General features: G+C 40.2%; 2 protein-coding genes across 6 annotated transcripts in view; both read right to left on the reverse strand.

Annotated features, from left to right (window-relative positions):
• Positions 1 to 6,820: 6,820 nt before the first annotated feature.
• Positions 6,821 to 11,839, reverse strand: cox16 (cytochrome c oxidase assembly factor COX16). Its single transcript, XM_081603557.1, has 4 exons — positions 11,681 to 11,839; positions 11,009 to 11,086; positions 8,073 to 8,141; positions 6,821 to 7,348 (listed from the first exon to the last, which is right to left on the reverse strand). The coding sequence occupies exons 1-4, from the start codon at positions 11,738 to 11,740 to the stop codon at positions 7,235 to 7,237; spliced, it is 321 nt and encodes a 106-aa protein (XP_081459683.1). The 5' UTR covers positions 11,741 to 11,839; the 3' UTR covers positions 6,821 to 7,234.
• Positions 11,840 to 12,846: 1,007 nt separating this feature from the next.
• Positions 12,847 to 18,641, reverse strand: part of actn1 (actinin, alpha 1) — a 65,490-nt gene continuing 59,695 nt past the window's right edge. For 2 of the 5 annotated variants that reach the window (XM_008398967.3, XM_008398966.3), the window contains exons 17-22: positions 18,345 to 18,524; positions 17,431 to 17,577; positions 15,173 to 15,253; positions 14,852 to 14,917; positions 14,123 to 14,281; positions 12,847 to 13,442 (exon numbers count right to left, since the gene is read on the reverse strand). In XM_008398967.3, coding sequence (XP_008397189.1) covers positions 13,284 to 13,442; positions 14,123 to 14,281; positions 14,852 to 14,917; positions 15,173 to 15,253; positions 17,431 to 17,577; positions 18,345 to 18,524 — 792 coding nt within the window. In that variant the 3' untranslated portion in view covers positions 12,847 to 13,283. The remainder of the gene's footprint in view (positions 13,443 to 14,122; positions 14,282 to 14,851; positions 14,918 to 15,172; positions 15,254 to 17,430; positions 17,578 to 18,344; positions 18,525 to 18,641) is intronic. The other 3 variants (XM_008398970.3, XM_008398969.3, XM_008398968.3) reach the window with 2 other exon arrangements.

The raw sequence follows: 18,641 nt of genomic DNA on the forward strand, positions 1-18,641 counted from the left end.
TTATTTGTTCTGCTGTTAGTACAGAATAATCTAGTTCGGTTTGAAATGTTTAGGTGTTTTTAAAGTACAACACATAGAGGTGTACACTGACACCTCTAAAACTCAAGATAGTGAAAAATTAAGAGTAATCGCCCTTTAGCTTTTTTCCGAATTAGATGCTACATTCGGAAGCTAACTTCAGCTTCGACTGATAGCTTGGGCACAATATAGACAAATCTATATATGTTTATATAGATATATATCTATATCTATCTATAAAGCATAGATATGTAGATTGCACACTGCACAGATAATCATAACACTTAAGCTTGTCCCTGTTAGCTACGTCAGACATATGAGGCATTATGGTGAATACAAACGATTTATTAACTTGCCTTCAAAGTTATTGTGAAGTTTTGACATATCCAGCTTAAATCCTTTGTTGTTGCTGGAGCGTTTCAGGACGTCTGAATAATTATAAAGGCATCTTTAATAGTCCTGCAGGACTGAGGAGCCACTGCTGACATACTGTTGCCTGTTGACGTACTGTTGCCTGTTGACATACTGTTGCCTGTTGACATACTGTTGCCTGTTGACATACTGTTGCCTGTTGACGTACTGTTGCCTGTTGACATACTGTTGCCTGTTGACGTACTGTTGCCTGTTGACATACTGTTGCCTGTTGACGTACTGTTGCCTGTTGACATACTGTTGCCTGTTGACGTACTGTTGCCTGTTGACATACTGTTGCCTGTTGACATACTGTTGCCTGTTGACATACTGTTGCCTGTTGACGTACTGTTGCCTGTTGACATACTGTTGCCTGGGCACCGGAAGCATTCTATGTGGCATAAAAATGCGGAAGTGCTAAAACGGAAGTCCGTGGCATATACCGCATTACTTCCCCAGTGGGCAGGGTGCCTGATGAGTCGGTCCGGTCAGGCAGCGCCTCCTCATGTCTGAATGTAGTTGTTTTTTTGTCGTTTTTTTTAATGAAGTTTTCTTATCTGAGTGAAGGAGTGTGGCAGCTATTTACACTCCGGATAGATTTATGTGTAGGCTGGTGGTGAACCAGCAGCCAGCATGCGTCGTACGACTGGATATGATTTGGAGTTCTGGACCGATTCTCGCTTCTTTCATCAGAGTTTAAAGATGATTAATGGAGGAAAGTTGTGAAAAAAACACCAGTCGATGTTTTCCCTCCAACAGATGAGCTCGTAATGTGACCTAATGGTGACATTAGAAAGCTGACCTCAATCTTCTGCTCCATTAATGCGTCTGCTGCGAAGCTTGACGTCATACTGCGGTTGTGTTTCCACTAGGACTGAAACAGTTAATCTAAACGCGATTATTAGATTATTGAAATAATCGGCAACTAATTTAGTAATCAATAAATCGTTAAAGAAAGCTGTTTGCTGAAAGAACAACACACTCATGGCAGCAATGAAGCCAAAATGGTATAAAAACATAAACACTTTGCATTTGAGATTAAAAAACTTTTAAACTGTAAATATGTTCCACCCAAATTATGAGGTACAAAAATGTAAATTTCAGCTGCAGATGCATCCTTTGCTACAAAAAATCAAGAGTTCATTAAAGGAAGACTTAAAAGGAGAAGGAAAAGAAAGAAAATGTGTATTTATCTTATTTGAAAAAGGAGTTTTATTCGCACCTTCTACTGTATTTTTAAATATTATATAAAACATGGCTTAAATGAAAAGTTTGCCGAATGTGGCAACTTTTTTTCATCAGATTAATCGACTAATCAGCCAAATAATCAATATAATAATCGAGTAGTTAAGTAACTGTTAGCTGCAGCCCTGGTTTCGACATGTCGTCACTTTACAACCACAAACTTTATAGTTTTTCATTTGGGATTTTAATCTTGAGACCAACATAAATTAGTTCACAGCTCTATAGTGGACTGAAAATAGTGCATTATGAAAAAATAAACCTTTCCTCTATGAGCAGTTTAGTTTCCCTTTGGGATCAGTAGAGTATTTTTGAATTGAACTGAACTGAGCTAAACTTTTTGCACAAACCAGTTCATCCAAACACATGTAGAGAATTTGAAGCAGGAAGAAAATGTCAGCAACAGTAAATGGCATTTTGTTATTTTGTGTTTTTATCTAGTATTTTTCTCTCTCTCTTCATACAACACATGGTACTTTATGCATGCTGATCATTTTTAAGCTGCAATCACTTCAGCAGGAAAATAAATAACAGCCGGTGGATGTGAGTCACTGGCTAGGAGACGAGGTGGAGGAGGTGGAGGGGGGGCGGTCATCAGCCGATCTAATCCTGACATCACCCCTGAGCCATGTCCACTTACAGCGGTCAGTAATGAATAGTGAAGCTGTGAAAGAAGAAAGGTAAAGAGTCACCTCGCATCACGATTAAAGGACCTCAGACCCCAGGGCCCATTTGCTGTCACTGCAAATGGGGGGTGCGAAGGTGTGTGCGGTGCGTGTGTGTGTGTGTGAGATGGAGAGCAAAACAACACGACCCTTCCCTCAGGATCCGGGATGAAAAGAGCAAGGAGTGAAGAGTCGCACAGTTTTACCTAAACGAAGGGAAGGGGAGCGTCACCCAGATCACAGACGACGCTTCCTCTCAGCTACCTCAAGTCTGTTACAGCTGGAGCGTCAGCTTCCCTCTCAGCTCCACTGTTTTGGAGACTTTTGCTTGTTTTAAAAATAATAATAATAATTCCTCTAAATGAGATTTTCAGCATTAAGAGAGAGAAAGAGAATGGACACCAAATCCAAACAAGTCAGGTTCTGAGTCAGGTTTAACTTGATTCTGAGTGTCTTAATTTGTAGATTAAAAAACAGTGTGGATGACCCGAATTTAAAGCAGAGATTTTAGAGAGTATTTTTAGGCACGAGCACGCCAGCTGGACTGGCTTCACATCTTCCACGTTGTTTGGTCTCAAACTTGTTCATTCTCGTGAGATTTGCAAACTGGAAGCTGTAGAAAGTTTCATTGTGCCACAATTAAAGAGAAAAGCAAGAAATCAGGCAACCTGCGTCATATTCTGGATCAAAAACCTCATGCACAGCAACAGACAAAAAATGCATGTGAATCATATGCAGATAATGCAGCATTTTGACTGGAGCTGAGGGGAAACCATCTGACCATGTTTGGGTTGAAACAGGTCTGCAGTCCTGCTTCGGAATATTGCATGAAAATAAACATGAAGATGTGTTTGAAATGTAAATTATTTTTGCACATCGCTGTAACTCCAGGCCGTCATATAGGAGCAGAAGCAATATCTGGGATACTGCCGGGGAGGATCTTATGTTGCTATATCATTTCTCCCAGTGAACGACCACAAACATCAAACTTCAACTTATTTGATTTGTTGCTTTGTGTTTTGATGTGAACCGTTCTATTCTAACTAACTCTGAAATGTGACATTTGCGGAATTAACACCACATTTAGAACACTAATCAAGCCAAAACTGTAGAAATTATACACATTTTGCATTTTAGATAAAAAAAAAAGATTTTTTTTTTAAAGGTGTTTTCTACCCAGAACTTCTCAAGTGGTGCCATTTTTAGCTGCACCTGATTCAAATTCTGCAAAGTGAGCTTAGAATCATTTTGCTATTAATTAGTTAATTGAAAACAATAGTCTACACATCAGCGCTAAGCACTATAGAAATGTTAAGTGAAACAGACATATTTAAATATTTATTTTACTATTTATTCAGCTGCAGATCTGTTATTTAATACAAATGATCGAGCATACACTAAAGGAATGCAAGTTATTGCATTTTAGGGCATACGATGATTTATTTTCCTACATAGAAAAAGGAATTGAATTATTTATTCGAATGTTTTGTACATAATTTTAATATAGTATAAACTTAAGTGGTTAAACTTAAAAAATCTGCAGAATATTAAATTTTTTGTCCATTTACTCAGTTAATCTTCAGAATAATTGATAGAATAATCAATTGTTGTCTGCGTCTACAGAGACGTTTATGGATTACTTTTGCAATGCATTGTTGCTGAAGACACAGTCACATCAGATGCTGTTAAAAATCTTGACCTCAGACGTCGTCCTGTGGAAATAATGGTGCTAAAGGAGAACATCGCCTCCACCTCCGAACCGAGCAGCACCGGCCCGGACTCTTCATAATGTATGCGCTCTCAGCTCAGATAAGATCCACGAAGACTAATATTTGCCCCCCAACTGGGAGTCCTGCAGTCAGTCAGATAGTCCTGAGCTCTCAGAGGTTCACTGGGCTGGAATATGTTAGCGGAGGAGGAGGAGGACTGGTTAGCGAGGTGCACACACACACACACACACACACACACACACACACACACACACACACACACACACACACACACACACACACACACACACACACACACCGACTCCATTACATCCGGGAGGCAGCTCAGGACTCTGGAGCTCATCTACTGCTCTCCAGAGGCAGCAAGGCCCCGTCTGTCTGTCTGTCTGTCTGTCTGTCTGTCTGTCTGTCTGTCTGTCTGTCTGTCTGTCTGTCTGTCTGTCTGTCTGTCTGTCTGTCTGTCTGTCTGTCTGTCTGTCTGTCTGTCTGTCAGGGGGGTCTCAGTGTGTGTGCAGAGCTGCCTTCACAGTGAGAACCCCCCACCCCCAACTCCACCTCCTCGCCTCTGCCCAGCAGCCACGTTTCCATGGCAACGTGTGGCCCTTGCCTCTCTGGCTCGGCGGCGGTGGTTGGGAGAGTGGAAGTGACGGCGGCGATCTGCGCTTGTTCCGTCTGGCTCATTATGTGGGGAATGAAGTGAAACAGCCAGAGGCTGCATTTGTTCTGCGCGGACTACCCCTCAGCTGCCAGGCGGCCGTCTATTTATAGATATGAAATGAGAGAGAGAGAGAGAGAGAGAGAGAGAGAGAGAGAGAGAGAGAGAGAGAGAGAGAGAGAGAGAGAGAGAGGTTTCTTGACTCACCATCTCCTCTGCTTGCCCCTCCTTCTCTGTTGCCCTTTATGATATTTCAGTGTCTGTGGAGTTTTTATGGATTTTTCTAATCTGAGGATAAAAATTTAGTTTAGATTTCTTGTTTTCATTAAGTCTTCATGAAATATTTTTGAATTATTGAATGAATCCTGAAGTCAGAGTCTCCGATCCACAAAGAAAGCATGAATCATTTACAAAGGCCTACTTTCTGAATCCATATTTCAGAAGGACAGACATGGCTATTTCCAAAGTTTACTTTTCAACTCCAGCATTTAACAGTATTTAACTTGCATATAAAAATTTTTTTATATATATATATATATATATATATATACAGTTTACATGTTTGCTGAAATCGTCACCATGTCAGGTTCTCAAAACAAACTATTTGGTCAAAAACAAAATTGAATGAAAAGTTTCCTTTTTCTAAAAAGTTTCAAAATAGTTTTTTCAAGCTAATTTCTAAAACATTGAATTTTCTTTTGTAGAAGAAAAAACATTCTGGGCATTTTATTTTTTTTTTTTTTCAGAAAAAAAGAATTTCAAAAATAATAAAATTCTTCTTTGAATACTAACGAACAAAACACATGATTTTCCAGACAAACAAATGTTAAAACTCCCAGCCTGACAGCCAAGCACCCAAACTACCTGGTTAGTGTCAGATTAAAGGTGATCAAGTTAAGTTTCTGTCTCCTTCCGACGTCATTTGGAGCCATTCGAAAACGTCATCGCCATAAAATCGAGACGAGAGAAAACGTCACATAGTGGCAGATTATTCCAGACGTTTCCACCTGCTCTTTAGTCAGCTGAACACCCGCATGCATATATATATATATATATATATATATATATATATATATATATATATATATAAGAACAACGGTGAAAAATGCTGTTATTTTGTTGTGTTTGATAAAAAAAGCACGCACCTGTAATACTATTTTCATAACAAACACAATCAGTCCGCTGCGGTGAGAAGTAATAATTGTCAGAGAAACAGATTACTCCGGAGACACGGAGAGCCCGAGGAAACGCTGAGCTCTGGTGTTATTTATTCTTTTCTATTTTTCAGCAGGTGAATCAATGCAATATCCTTGTAAACAGACTTTGTGTTTTTGTTTTTTTGCTAAAAAGAAAAAAATGGGGAAAATGTAACTTTTAAGAAAACCAGTAATTTATTGAAACAGAAAAATCACATGTACATCTTCTGTAAGAGGGAAGTAAAACGCCACCTGCTGGCTGCTTATTAGATTGACCTGATCTGTAACCCTAGCAAGTTTTTAAAGGCGTGATATGATGTAAAATTTACTTTTTTTTGCATTTTATATCATGCCATGATGTTACTCCCTCATCAAAAACCTACCTGGAGTGTTGCTTTGATTCTTTCATCGATGTTTGAGAAATCCTTTAATCTCCACGGCAACCATTCAGCCGTGTAGAACGCTTGGATGAACTTAGCCCCGCCCTCGAGACAGAGCTCCTCCTCTCAGAGCAGCCGTCTCCCGCTCAGCTCCTTCAGACTAGCCAGCGACAATTAGCAAATACCTGGTGGAACTGTGGATCTGCTGAGCTCGTTATGAGAGCTACTTAGAGCAACGCTGGTGAAAGTTAATAGAGGAGCAATGTGATGAAGGCTGAGTGTCAGAAAGAGCAGGAGTTTTTAAAGAGACAGAGGCCTAATTTCAAAGCCTAATATTACAAGGTCAAATATGTCTCATTTGATATGAAGCATTTTTATAAGAACTGAAGGTAACTAAAGTGACTTGACTGTGCTATGAAATGGCACTATGTACCTGGAAAACACATGGTATCGCCCCTTTAAGGAGTCCACATATAGTGGAAGTTGGTTCACCAATGTGGAAATGAGCAGAAAGAAATAAAAACCATTTTGAGTCTCGCTTTATTCTCAATGTCTTCCAACCACAAAACAAAACATTGAACGGGAGAACAACTCGCTCTACATTTCTGCTCTCTCCCCTTCACAATAAGGGCCTACAGCCTGACGTAAAATATACATGTTTGTGTCCGGCACAATATTTTAAAAGCAGAAACTTTTCAGCAGCAGTTCTGAAGGTGTTGCAGCCAGAAGAAACCAACATGATTTACTCCAAAATTAACTTTTCCAAAGATTCGGGCCCCAACACGAGCCAAGGGCTGACAAGCTGTGCTCAGAGCCCCGGAGCCGCAGCGCCGGGGACGACCAAACACCGGTGCCGCCGTCTCCACGGGCGCCTGCGCTGTCTGGTGTGATCTTTGCGTGTCTGTGTGAGCGCGTGCAGTGGACTCGGGCCGGAGCCTCAGTGTGTTTTGCTCAGATTGCTGCGCTGCTGCTCCTGGTACTCCCTGGAGTCCTCCCAGGGACGGGGACCACGGATGTTCTTCCACTCATCCAAATGAATCTCCTTCAACTTCTGGAAAGGAAAAACAAACAGAAGAGGGTGAACTTATTTTCTTTTTTAACTTCAGGATGGAAGTTTTTCCACTACTAAAAAAACAGATTAAGCTTTGCAGACGCCACACAACCAGCATAAGAATAACCATAAAATGTGCACAAGACCCACCCAACCACCCACTTCTTTACTTTCGGGAAGAAAAGATGAGCAAACGTGGAAACAATATATTGTTACAACTGGAAGCAGCTAATTAGCATCTCAACCACAACAACACTGAGAGGTCAGAAAATTCTCCAGAGGGCTTCTACAGGTTTCACCAACTTAAATTTCAGACTTTTAGAGACTATTAAAAAGTCTAAACAGAAATGTACAAACTTCATCCAGTCATCTGGCGATTAATTCACCCATGCTACATGCAAAAAAAGCTAGCTAGCAAGGGCATGTTAGCAGCTAGTTAGCTGTAGCCTCCACCGTCTCAAGTCAGAGAACGCAAGGAAGACGTCTGAGTGCGACTCAAAATGTTGCCTAACAGAAAAGTTCCACAAGAAAAAAAACAAACATAAAAGACAAGATTAAATAGTCCTGTTAATACAAAATCTAAGACGTGGGAATAATTTAAGTCATTTTACGGCCTTCAGTTCAGATACATGGATTTAAGGTTTCTAAGGAAGTGCAGACAATCTGATTACAAACCCAAGACGGGTTCAGCTGTTTTCATCGCGCCGTCCTCAGCATCTCTTACCTCGTACTCCTCCTCCAGGATGACCGCCTGCTTCTCTGCATTCACCTTTGCCTCCAGCGAAGGGTCCAGCTGCAAGACGACGGAGAGAAAAAAGAAAAAATTGAGAGTTTTTAATGTTGCAGTTGGAGATTTCTGCTTTAAGGCTTTCCTTAAGAGATCATATGTCTGGTAGCTTCAACTATTTTCTTCAAAAAGAATATATGGTTCTGCTTTCTTAGAAGCAGCAGAACCATTTTTACCCCGTAAATGTCACATTTTGTCCCTTTACAGCCACACACGTCTGCGTATTTTACAGTCCAAGAGTAAATAGTGGATGGAGATGGTGCAGGTGCAAGGCTCTTTCAACTGGACATATGTTTGACAAATTGGGCCAATGTTAAAGAGAAGATGGTCAAAAAAAAACTAATGGAAGTTTCCCACAAGCTATGAAGGAGGCACCGTGGATTTGTAGGAGATGGTGCTCTGGTCAGATAAAAAAATATTTTTTTAAAAAATCCAATCATTTTTTTTATCATCCGTTTCTCAAATACATGTTAAGTTAGGCTAAAAATAATTGAGATGTCATCTGACCATCTCATTGACTAGCTGCCAGTCAAATTGAGCATGTTGTCAAGTTTGCAAAGAACCATGAACTTGGGTCAGAACAATATTAAGAACCTATTTATTATATTTGCCTAATAAGTCGATTGATTCAGTATCAATCTGAAAAGGTTTGACAAAACAAAAAATAATGAAAAGATTTCATTACAGTTTTATTTTTGTGGTCAAAAGTCCAGGACTTTGCAATTAAAATGGACCTTGGTCAGGAGCGGGTCCAAAATGAAAACCCGTCCTGAGCATCACTTTTAATGATATTTCACTGTAACAATGCCGAGGGTTTTCTGTGTGTGACAAATGAGTTTTACTATTCCAAGACTAATTAGACCTACATTACGACGGCTAATACATTATTTATAGAATATTTTGCAGCTGTCAAACTAGAGAATTAATAGTCTTAACAATTAGTATATTAACAGTCTAATAGCTGTACTTTATACAAAAAAACATCTCAAATATGAAGCCATTAAAAGGTAAAAAAAAAAAAAAAGTGCAGAAAGGAATAAAAGCCTTGAAGTTCATCCCGGCCCTCAGGCTAAATTAAATCGCTGAAGAGAAAATGCAAATTTAATCACGCTGGACTTAATCTCTGACGGTGGTTTCAGCGTATGTGTGATGTCTGAGAGAGAGACGGCTAATGTAATCAGCTGATACCAACCCAAGCAAAAACTGGAAGAGTGCTTTTAATAACGCGCCTTGTCTCCGTTCTTTAAATATTCAGCACATTAAATCACACGCGCAGCCACACATGCGGAGGCGAAGTTGGACTCCGCGGGCGTTTGGAGCGGGTCCGCGTGCTGCACACACCTTCGCTAAAGGAGTGTGTGTATGAGAGAGGAGGGGGGAGCCACAGATACGAGGCCCGCGGCAGAGCACCCTCATCCACCGTCGACGGCTGCCGCACATCAGCGGTACCGTCAGAAGATACGGCCCGACCATCTGGCTCCCACCCAGATGACTTACATCGGAGTCTGTCAGCGTAAGAGAGAACTCATCGTAACGCCTTCTGGTTACATAATCGTTGTTTTAACTAACTGGTTGCGGTAACACTTTATTTGAAGGGGGGTGAATAAGACTGACATGACACTGTCATACCCATGACATAACACCTGTCATGAACATGAATAAGCCTTCATGAATATTTATGACTGTTGTCATAAAGAGTCATTTGGTAAATTATGACACTTTTAATACAAAGTTGACATTATTCAAAATGTCTTTATGATGAAAACTTGACATTAACCAAGAAATCATTACTGATATAAATTTGTTTTTAAAGTATTACTGATTGCACTTTAAAAATTAGGTAACTTTATGTCATTAAAGGTAAAGTGTGCACATTTTATGGTTAAAGTAAACAGTAATGATTTCTTGGTTAACCCCGCCTCTCGCCTTAAACTTTGACTGGAGATCGGCACCAGCAGCCCTCCCAGCCCCACAGAAGGACAAAGGTGTACAGAAAATGGATGGACGGATGTTTTCAGAGATTCACTTTTATGGGACGGCTGAACACAACGAACTTGGAGGTGAGGGCGTCTGAACCGAGAGCACGCACCGCAAAAAAACTCAATCTTGCCAAGTACTTTTGGTCTAGTTTATAGAACAAATATCTTAGTACACTAGAAATAAGACAAAACTAACGAACAAGTACATTTTCAGTAAGACAGAGGAATTTGTTTTAAGTCAGTAATTCTCTTAATATTGATTTTAAAAAGTACTAGTTCCACTGGCAGATTGTTTCACTTGTAACAAGACTCTTTCTTTCCATGTTATAAGTGAAATAATTTACTAGTGGAACTAGTATCAGTTAGTATAGAGTGTTTCAACTTAATTTCCTATGCAGGTTTCCTACACTCACTTTACTTCCTGCTAACAAAACTTAAAAACATATTCGAACAAGAGCAGCTTTGTTGACTGCTCAGCCATACTAAAATGCAGTTTAGTTGGGGAACGAGAACAACGTGATGCTAGTTGATGACATAATCAATATGCTAAATTACAAATGACCTTGTACAATATTAAAGACCTTACCTCAGAAAACACTGATGAATAAACAATAACTACAACTGTGAACGAACAAACCTCATCTGCTTGTAATGTTTTCGCATTTTATTTAAAGATGAAAGAGGAAAACCATGTTTAATCTGACCTCGCTGATATTTAACGACATGAAATCTAGATTCTTAGTGGTTAGAACTAAGCGCTGCAGTTTCAGTTCTAGCCACTAGGAGGAGTACACACGCTGGTAACGGTGCCACACAGGGGGTTTGCCTTGAAGTTTTCTCAGGCGTATCTGAATACGCCACTAAGAATGAAATCAAGATTATCTTGGTACAAACCCGTTTTCTGATTTTCTGGGCATCGTAACGGATTTGAGTAAACTCCCGCAAGCCAAAGGAGCCACCAATGACCAGCAGCTGAAAGAAAGACATGAACAAAGAGGGTCTGGGGTTATCATTTTGGTTACTGTCCAAACTCGGAGCATGCTTGGAGCTGTCTATTATGAAAAAGTGTTTCCCGTTTTCTTTTTACGGGCAAAAACCAAATGATAAAAAAACAAACAAACAAAAAAACAAAAAAAAACACCAACTCGCATAATTCTAGAAAAAAATATTTTAGTGACGTTTACATTGACAATTACTGACTAGTATTACTAAAATGGTTATAGAAATATTTTTTTACATTTATTTTTAAACAGGCATTAGTGGTCGACTGCTTTCCAACACATTTAATGTGCAACGATGCAAAGTTACACCCCCAAGTTTTACATCCAAGGTCATTTTACAGTGGCTAAAGGACGCGGCATACCGTCAAAAAGAATCAAATATTACTGCATTAAAGCGGAAAAATAATGAATTCGATGTCTAATAAATATGTCTGTGTTATGTTACAACAAGCGAACTACCTGCTTTACTCCATGAGTGTTTAAGTGCTAACTAGCAAACATAGCCTGTGCTACGGTCAGTTCACGTGCGTAAAAACTCCTGACGTCAGACCAGATCATTCCTCACCAGCATAGGGACTCCATACTTGACGGTTTTGTTTCTCTGCAGTGTCTTCCAACTATACATGGCTTCTTTCTTCAGCTACATGTCCCTCTGTTGTCATCGGTGAGCAGGTCACAACAGAGGAAGCGCTTTTTTTCTGTGTCCGACATCAAAATCTTCCGGATAGGTACAAGTTTACGAATATTAGTTCCCATTGTTGCCCTTTCGCTGAATTTTGGAGCTCTGGGTTAGTAAATATCAGCCTGAGGCGGTAACAAGCTTCGCATACAAATATATATATGCGTCACCAAATCTCTTCATTTTTTTTTATTATTTTTGCACAAATACAATGTTTTATTCCAAAATACCACTTGGTAAAATACCACCCACGTCAAAAATAAAATTTCAATGTATATTTTAGGGCTGCTATTTTTCATTTGAATAACGAAGTGTGAGTATTTTTCAATTGTTCTTCCAGCTGCTTTGAAAATCTAGTTGTTTTTTTTGCCTATTCTTATTTGTGCCGTGGCAGACTGGCGACTTGTCCAGGATGACCCCGCCTCTCGCCTGGAACGTTAGCTGGAGAGGCACCAGCAACCCTCCTGACCCCAGTAGGGACAAGGGTGTACAGAAAATGGATGGATGGATGGATGGATAGATTCTTATTTGTAAAATAGCTCAGTCACATTGGATTTCTGTGAGCATCACTTTTCAAATATTGCCACAAATTTTTAATTGGATTTGGTTCTGGACATTAACTTGATCAAAACCTAACAGCATGTAGGAATTTCTATCCTGTTGAACCAGTAAACCTCCACCTAAGGTTTCTTATGTTTTTCCTGCCTGATATGATACAAAATGCAACTTTTAAATGATTAATTCATTAGGGGACAAAAAGCTACACCCAGTGAAAAGCTGTGAACTTTTGAGGCCAGAGAACCAAATTTTTTTCAAGAGGTCATCAACAATTCAACTAGGAATTCCCAGAATTGCGAAAATCTTCAAAAGCCGTTCACATTTCCATTTTTTTCTTATTTCTGTGCTGCTATGATATACAACACCAGTACACACCTTAAAGGCCTTGGTTGTGATGCAACAAATGTGTAGAAATTGTAAGAATACTTTGACAGAGAGCTGTATGATCAGAACACACACACACACGTGTTCTTATATCAAAAACTGACAGAACAGACGTTTTTTTTTTCTTTATTACAATTTTTCGTCTCTTATTTCAACCAGGTGAAGAAAAATACCTTTTTTTGTTCAGTATAATAAAATATGTTAACTTTATTCATTTTTCAGAAGAAAATCAATGACAAAAAAAACAACACATTTTATCTCTCCCTCTTTGTAAACCTGGAGAGTCGCTGCTTTGCGTTGACACAACAAAGACGGAGCGAGAGAGGGGAGGAGGGAGCGGTGACGAAGCTGGACAGGTGAGAGGACATGGAAGATACTGACAAAAAAATAAGGCCTGAAACATACAAAAAAGAAAAAAAACAAGCAAAAAAAAAAACAAAAACAAAATGAGCACAGCTGGACAGGAGAGTGGAGGCAGGCCGGAGCACGTGGCGGTGAACGGAGCAGGGGGAGGATGGTCACGGGTCAGGATGCCCGACGCCAGTGTTCAGAGGTCGCTCTCCCCGTATAGAGCCGTGGAGAAGGACATGTAATCCAGGGCTCCGGGGACGCCGTCGGGGCCTGTGTAGGGGGCCATGCGCACGATGCAGTACTCGGCCTGGTCTGGGGGCAGCTCACGGCGCAGCTCGTCAGCCAAGATGTAGTTCTGCAGTCGGGGGGGAAAACCGAGGTTCAGTTTTGACATGTCAGATTTTCTCCAGTAGATTCATTGGATCCATTTCATTTATAGTTTTGGTTGTATGTGGATTTTATTTCCATTTTATTTAGTTTTTGGTTGTTTTATTGAATGTTTTAATATTTAAAATGTCATCCAGCTCTAGTGCTTCTATAGTTCTTTACAAAATCTAAGCTCATTAGTCTTTGAGACAGTGAATTTGCATTATTACCCCATTATTGATATAGCATTTCAAAATAGTCTCATAAAACAACACCATAATTTATTATAAGTTCTATTGCAATTTATCACCCAGAAAACTTATTGTGACAGAGCTAGAGTGCACCGATTGCAGTTTTCTGGCCAATCAACGATCTGCAATGTATTAATTTGGGGAGATAAATAGAAACGCATGACCTGTGGCCCCTCCCCCACACACCAGGACCACTCGGGCACTCTAGGCACAGAAGAGTGTAGAAATTGTAAGAATACTTTGACAGAGAGCTGTATGCTCTCTGTCAAACAGATTAAGAAAAATTAACCACTTTATTTTCTTTCCACTTTCCACTTTGTTGGTCTGTCCCGTAAAATCTCACTAATCTTTTCTATACCTATATCTTGCTGTACTGTGAGGGCTTGTTGGGTTTTCTGAGTAGCTCTGAGTGCCGTACCTTGTCCCCAGCAAGAACCTTGAAGGACGCCATGACCTGGTCGGCTGTGTCCGTGTCGGCCGTCTCTCTGGACATGAAGTCTATGAAGGCCTGGAAAGTGACGATGCCCATTCTGTTGGGGTCCACTACGCTCATGATGCGGGAGAACTCGTTTTCCCCCTGGTGGCGACAGACGGGTCACGGTAAAGCAGCTGTAGTCGGACGATGTCACACAAAAACGGGTAAATTGAAGTGCATAAAGGTAGTCGAGAATTTACACCTTAAACTTCAGGTTGTGAAGAAGAGATGTTCATCTATTTAAAAGAAGAACTATTCAGAAAATTACATAATTTAACACAAGGCTGAAACGATTAATCGGATAAATCATGATTAATCGATTATTGAAATAATTGTCAATTGACTGAAGCATACAGACTCAAAAAAAGTCAATTTTTGAATTAACATATTTTCACATGTTGACATTAGAAGTGTTTTTAAAGCTGCAGATTCATCCTTTGCTACAAATGATCAAGCATTCACTAAAGGAATCTTTTGAAATCCGATTAATCAATTATTCGTCAGAATAAATCGATAAACATAATCATCAGTTGCAGCCCTAAAACATCCAGATTGTCCACTTTTCTTGTTTTGTTTTAAATCTCATTAAATCTACATCCATTACCAACTCCAAGTGGTCCGGCTCTCACACACAGAGACATGTTCATACTTGAAGAGTGCTCAATGCTTTACCAGGTTGTAACCCATGGAGATAAGGCAGGTTTTGAAGTCTTCTGCATCCATGATTCCTGTTCTCTTCTACAAGGTCAGCGACAGACAAACAAAACCAGCAGGAGAGGAGAAGTACAGCAGAGGGAGGGCAAGGAAAAGAAATCAGGAGAAGAAGAAAGGTTTGAGTGAGAAGATTTTTAAGCAAAGTGTGGGGAAAACAAAGAGTTCAAACAGGAAGAGTAAAGGAGGGATAACAGAGGAAAGTGCAAAAGAGAGAAAAGAAAAGAAAAAAAAAACTTCAGTTAAACCTCGCACTGCGGGAGTGTGGCTACGATCAAATACCTGCGCGTCGTTGGCGATATCGAAGCCCAGGCTGATCAGGCAGGCCTTGAACTCTTCCGCGCCTAGAGTGCCCGAGTGGTCCTGGTGTGTGGGGGAGGGGCCACAGGCCATGCAGCAACACATACAGCCCAATCAGTGATGGCGAGGGGGAAACAGGGAAGGGTGGTGGGGTGTAGGGTAGGTGGTTGGGTGGAGGTAGTGCACCATGCACGGGAGAGGGGAGGGGAGGGGAGGAAGAGGAAGGTGAGGGTGAAGGGAGAGGACCATGCATAAGAGACAGAAAACAGAGAACACAGTGCATATCGATTAGGACCGGGCAGGTGAACACATGGTGGCAGCGGGGCTGCCATGCTCGGCGAGGGCATTCAGAGGCGTTAATGTGCAGCGGGGCGGGCGGATCACAGGGCCTCCAGGTGGGCTTATTCATATCGTCAATGGCACAGAAACAAAACAACAACACAGGAACTAAGACGTACGACGGAGTATCAGAGCCATGCTAAGAAAAATAAAAATTTGTAATACGAGAACAAATCATAAAATTATGAGTGTGAGAGTAAAGTCGCACGCGCAAAAAAGATGAGATAATTCGATAGTAAATTCGGACGTGAATAAAGTCGTAGGATATCTAGAATAAGTTTGTACGAAAAAAAAGTCAAAATAATACGAGAATAAAGTCATGAAATCACCAGAGTGAAGTCAAAATATTATGAGGACTGACATGAAAAAGAAGTCTTACAGCTGTGGTAAATGTTAACAGATTAAATGTTTCCTAATTCACAAGATACTCGGCATTCCTCGTTTTATGGCAGATGTTTTCTCATGCCAGAGTTCTCAAAATATTAAGATTTCATCCTGGTAATGCTACAACTTTGTTGTCGTAATCTTATGACTTTATTCTCGAAATGTTATTTTTCTATTTTATTTATTTCTTATTTTATTTATTTCTTAGCGTGGCCTCAGTACTCCGGCGTAAAAAAAGACAAAGTGTTTGATTTTCTTTCCTTTAAAACAGAAACCTCAAAGAACATGATTAAAAACAAACATTCATTTGAATATGCAACAAATAAATAAATCAAGTCTTTAAATGACCAAAACCCCCAAAACACTATTTACATACATTAAAAGACGAGATTCACCCCAAAAATAATGAATCACCCTTCTCAGTCTCTTTGGAAAAGTTTACACTCCAGCTGCAGTTTGTCATGTTTGTGTGTTTCTTCAGAAAGAGCGTGAGGTAGTTGGATGGATCTGTGTCTAAACTGAGGAAATGCTCCTGGATTGAACTGATCCTCGCCTACGGTCAGAAGATTTGCATCATGGCCGCAAGGACAAAATCGTAGAAGCCTGTTAAAACTTTCCCCTGAACACAAACTAATCTGGATCATTATTTCCTTGTTTAGAGCTTACTACAACTTTCCTTTGTCATTTCAAAAGCCGAATAAAATGACCTCTGAGTTGCTCTGGATGCTGGCAGGACCTGCCAGGAGCAGGTGTGACGTTGGGGAGACTTACCTGCTGCTGGAACGAACCCAGGACTCTGACATCACAGGAAGGGATGGAGGTCAGCTTCATTGAGTCGACATAGGGGTTATATGCAGTTTTCCATGTGATTGTCTTTAGTGGTCTTCCCCTTTATCTCACTGTGTCAGGCATGCTTACTCAGTTTTATTTAAATCAGTAATTCTCAATTTATTTTGTTTCTATTCATTCGTCTGTTTTTGTTTTCAAATTTTTTAATTTTTTTTATGATTTACTCCCATCCAATCTTGGATGAATTTTAGTCAAATAGTAATATCTTATGTTGTTTAATAGGGTCTAATTTTAAATGTCTGTCCAGTTAGAATTTAACTGCTAAAGATTATTTCACATAATAGATTCAATTTCAGATGAAGTGCTAGATCTCTACATTTTTCATAATGACACTTTAATGCAAAGTTGACACTTTTAATGGACTTTCAAAGCAACTTTTAGAGCAACTTTGCCTTAAAAGTGTCATTATTTACCGACTGACACTTCATAACAGTCAGACATTCATAAAGACTCCTTCATGTTCATGACACTGCCGTGTCAGTCTTATGCACACCCCGTCAAAGCGTTACCACACGTTTCTTACGTATTTAAGTATTTTCCTACAACAGGATAAATCCACAACTTTGTTCTGCATCTATTCTCTGATTGGTTTGCACAAAACCCTTTGTAAGGATTGAACGGTCAGCCATCCCTATGGCCGCGGCTCTGCGGAGCGACTCGGTACTGACCCTGTCGAAGTGGTTGAAGGAGGCGCGGAACTCGTTCAGCTGCTCCTGGCTGATGCCCTTGGCGTCTCGTGTCAGGATCTGGTTCTCAATTTCGTTGATGGTGCGGGCGATGGTGGTGAGTAGCTGCTCCCAGCCCACACGGATGTGCTGCATGGCAGAGAGAGACCGGGAGAAGAGGTAGAGGATGATGAAGGGGTGGGAGAGGCCTGGTTCTGAGCGTCAGTCTTCACTTTGGTTCCATTCAGAACCAATTTCAGGGAAAATATACCCTGATGCATTCTGGGATGTCATAATATTTTAGGCCCGTCTGGTGATAAATTGTAACATTTCCTTCAATATTTTCCAACATTAAGGTCACCAATGTCCATGTATTTTACTGGGATTTTATGTCAGACTAAGAAAAAATATAAAATAATGCACCAATTTTTTTTTTTTAACCAATAAAATGCATAAGAAATTTGTCATGGAGCTGAATTCATACATCAATTTGATTTTGAGCCATTTTAATTCATGAAAATGCTTTGATAGAACTGTTTGTGTTTAGCATCGACCCTCCAGCTTACATTTACCCATGATGGACATAAAACAAAAAGCTAGCTAGCTAGCAAGGGTATATTAGCAGCTAGTCAGTAGTAGCCTCAACAACTTCAATTGACATAATGGACTGAGAAATTCTGGATGCGACTCAAACGTTTGCCTGACAATAAAGTCCAGCGAGAAAAATAAACTACATAGAATAAGGTGATTAATGTATTTAAGGCCAACTTACACGTTTTATTATGAATTTAAGACATTTTAAGGTTTTAATTTTGAATTTAAGACTTTAACTCCGGACACCCTGTGTCAAATAATCCATATTTCAGTGGAGATTAGCATCATCAGGAGGGCTGTATTTGATCCGTCGCCACGTTTACCTCCATTGTGTAGTTGGTGTGTTTGTTGTCAAAGATGAGAGCCTCCTGAATGAGTTGGTGGTCTCCCTCCAGCTGGTCGATCTTTGGCTTGTAGTTGACAATGCTTTTCTCGTACTGGCGGAGGTGCGTCAGCTGGTCCTCTAGGGTGCCGTGCATTTCGATCGAGATCCGGCCGATTTCCTGCTCAGGTGCACAGACAACGCCATGAGATGTCAGGCTTTTACAGCCTCACCAAAAGTTTTCACATGATTTCACATGATCTTGTCATTAATTTTTTTGTTATATATATATATATAT

The sequence above is a fragment of the Poecilia reticulata genome, chromosome 22 (genome assembly GCF_904066995.2).
Source record: "Poecilia reticulata chromosome 22, P_reticulata-male-v2, whole genome shotgun sequence".
Taxonomy (NCBI): domain Eukaryota; kingdom Metazoa; phylum Chordata; class Actinopteri; order Cyprinodontiformes; family Poeciliidae; genus Poecilia; species Poecilia reticulata.

Bases quoted from the DNA above. Each gene is read 5' to 3' on its own strand.
- cox16 (XM_081603557.1), bottom strand. From the start codon at position 11,740: ATGTATAGTTGGAAGACACTGCAGAGAAACAAAACCGTCAAGTATGGA. The intron at 8,142-11,008 runs GTTTGTACCAAG...GTCGTCTTGCAG, and splicing joins CCCAGAAAATCAGAAAACGG to CTGGACCCTTCGCTGGAGGC. The intron at 7,349-8,072 runs GTAAGAGATGCT...TTTCCTTTCCAG, and splicing joins TCCTGGAGGAGGAGTACGAG to AAGTTGAAGGAGATTCATTT.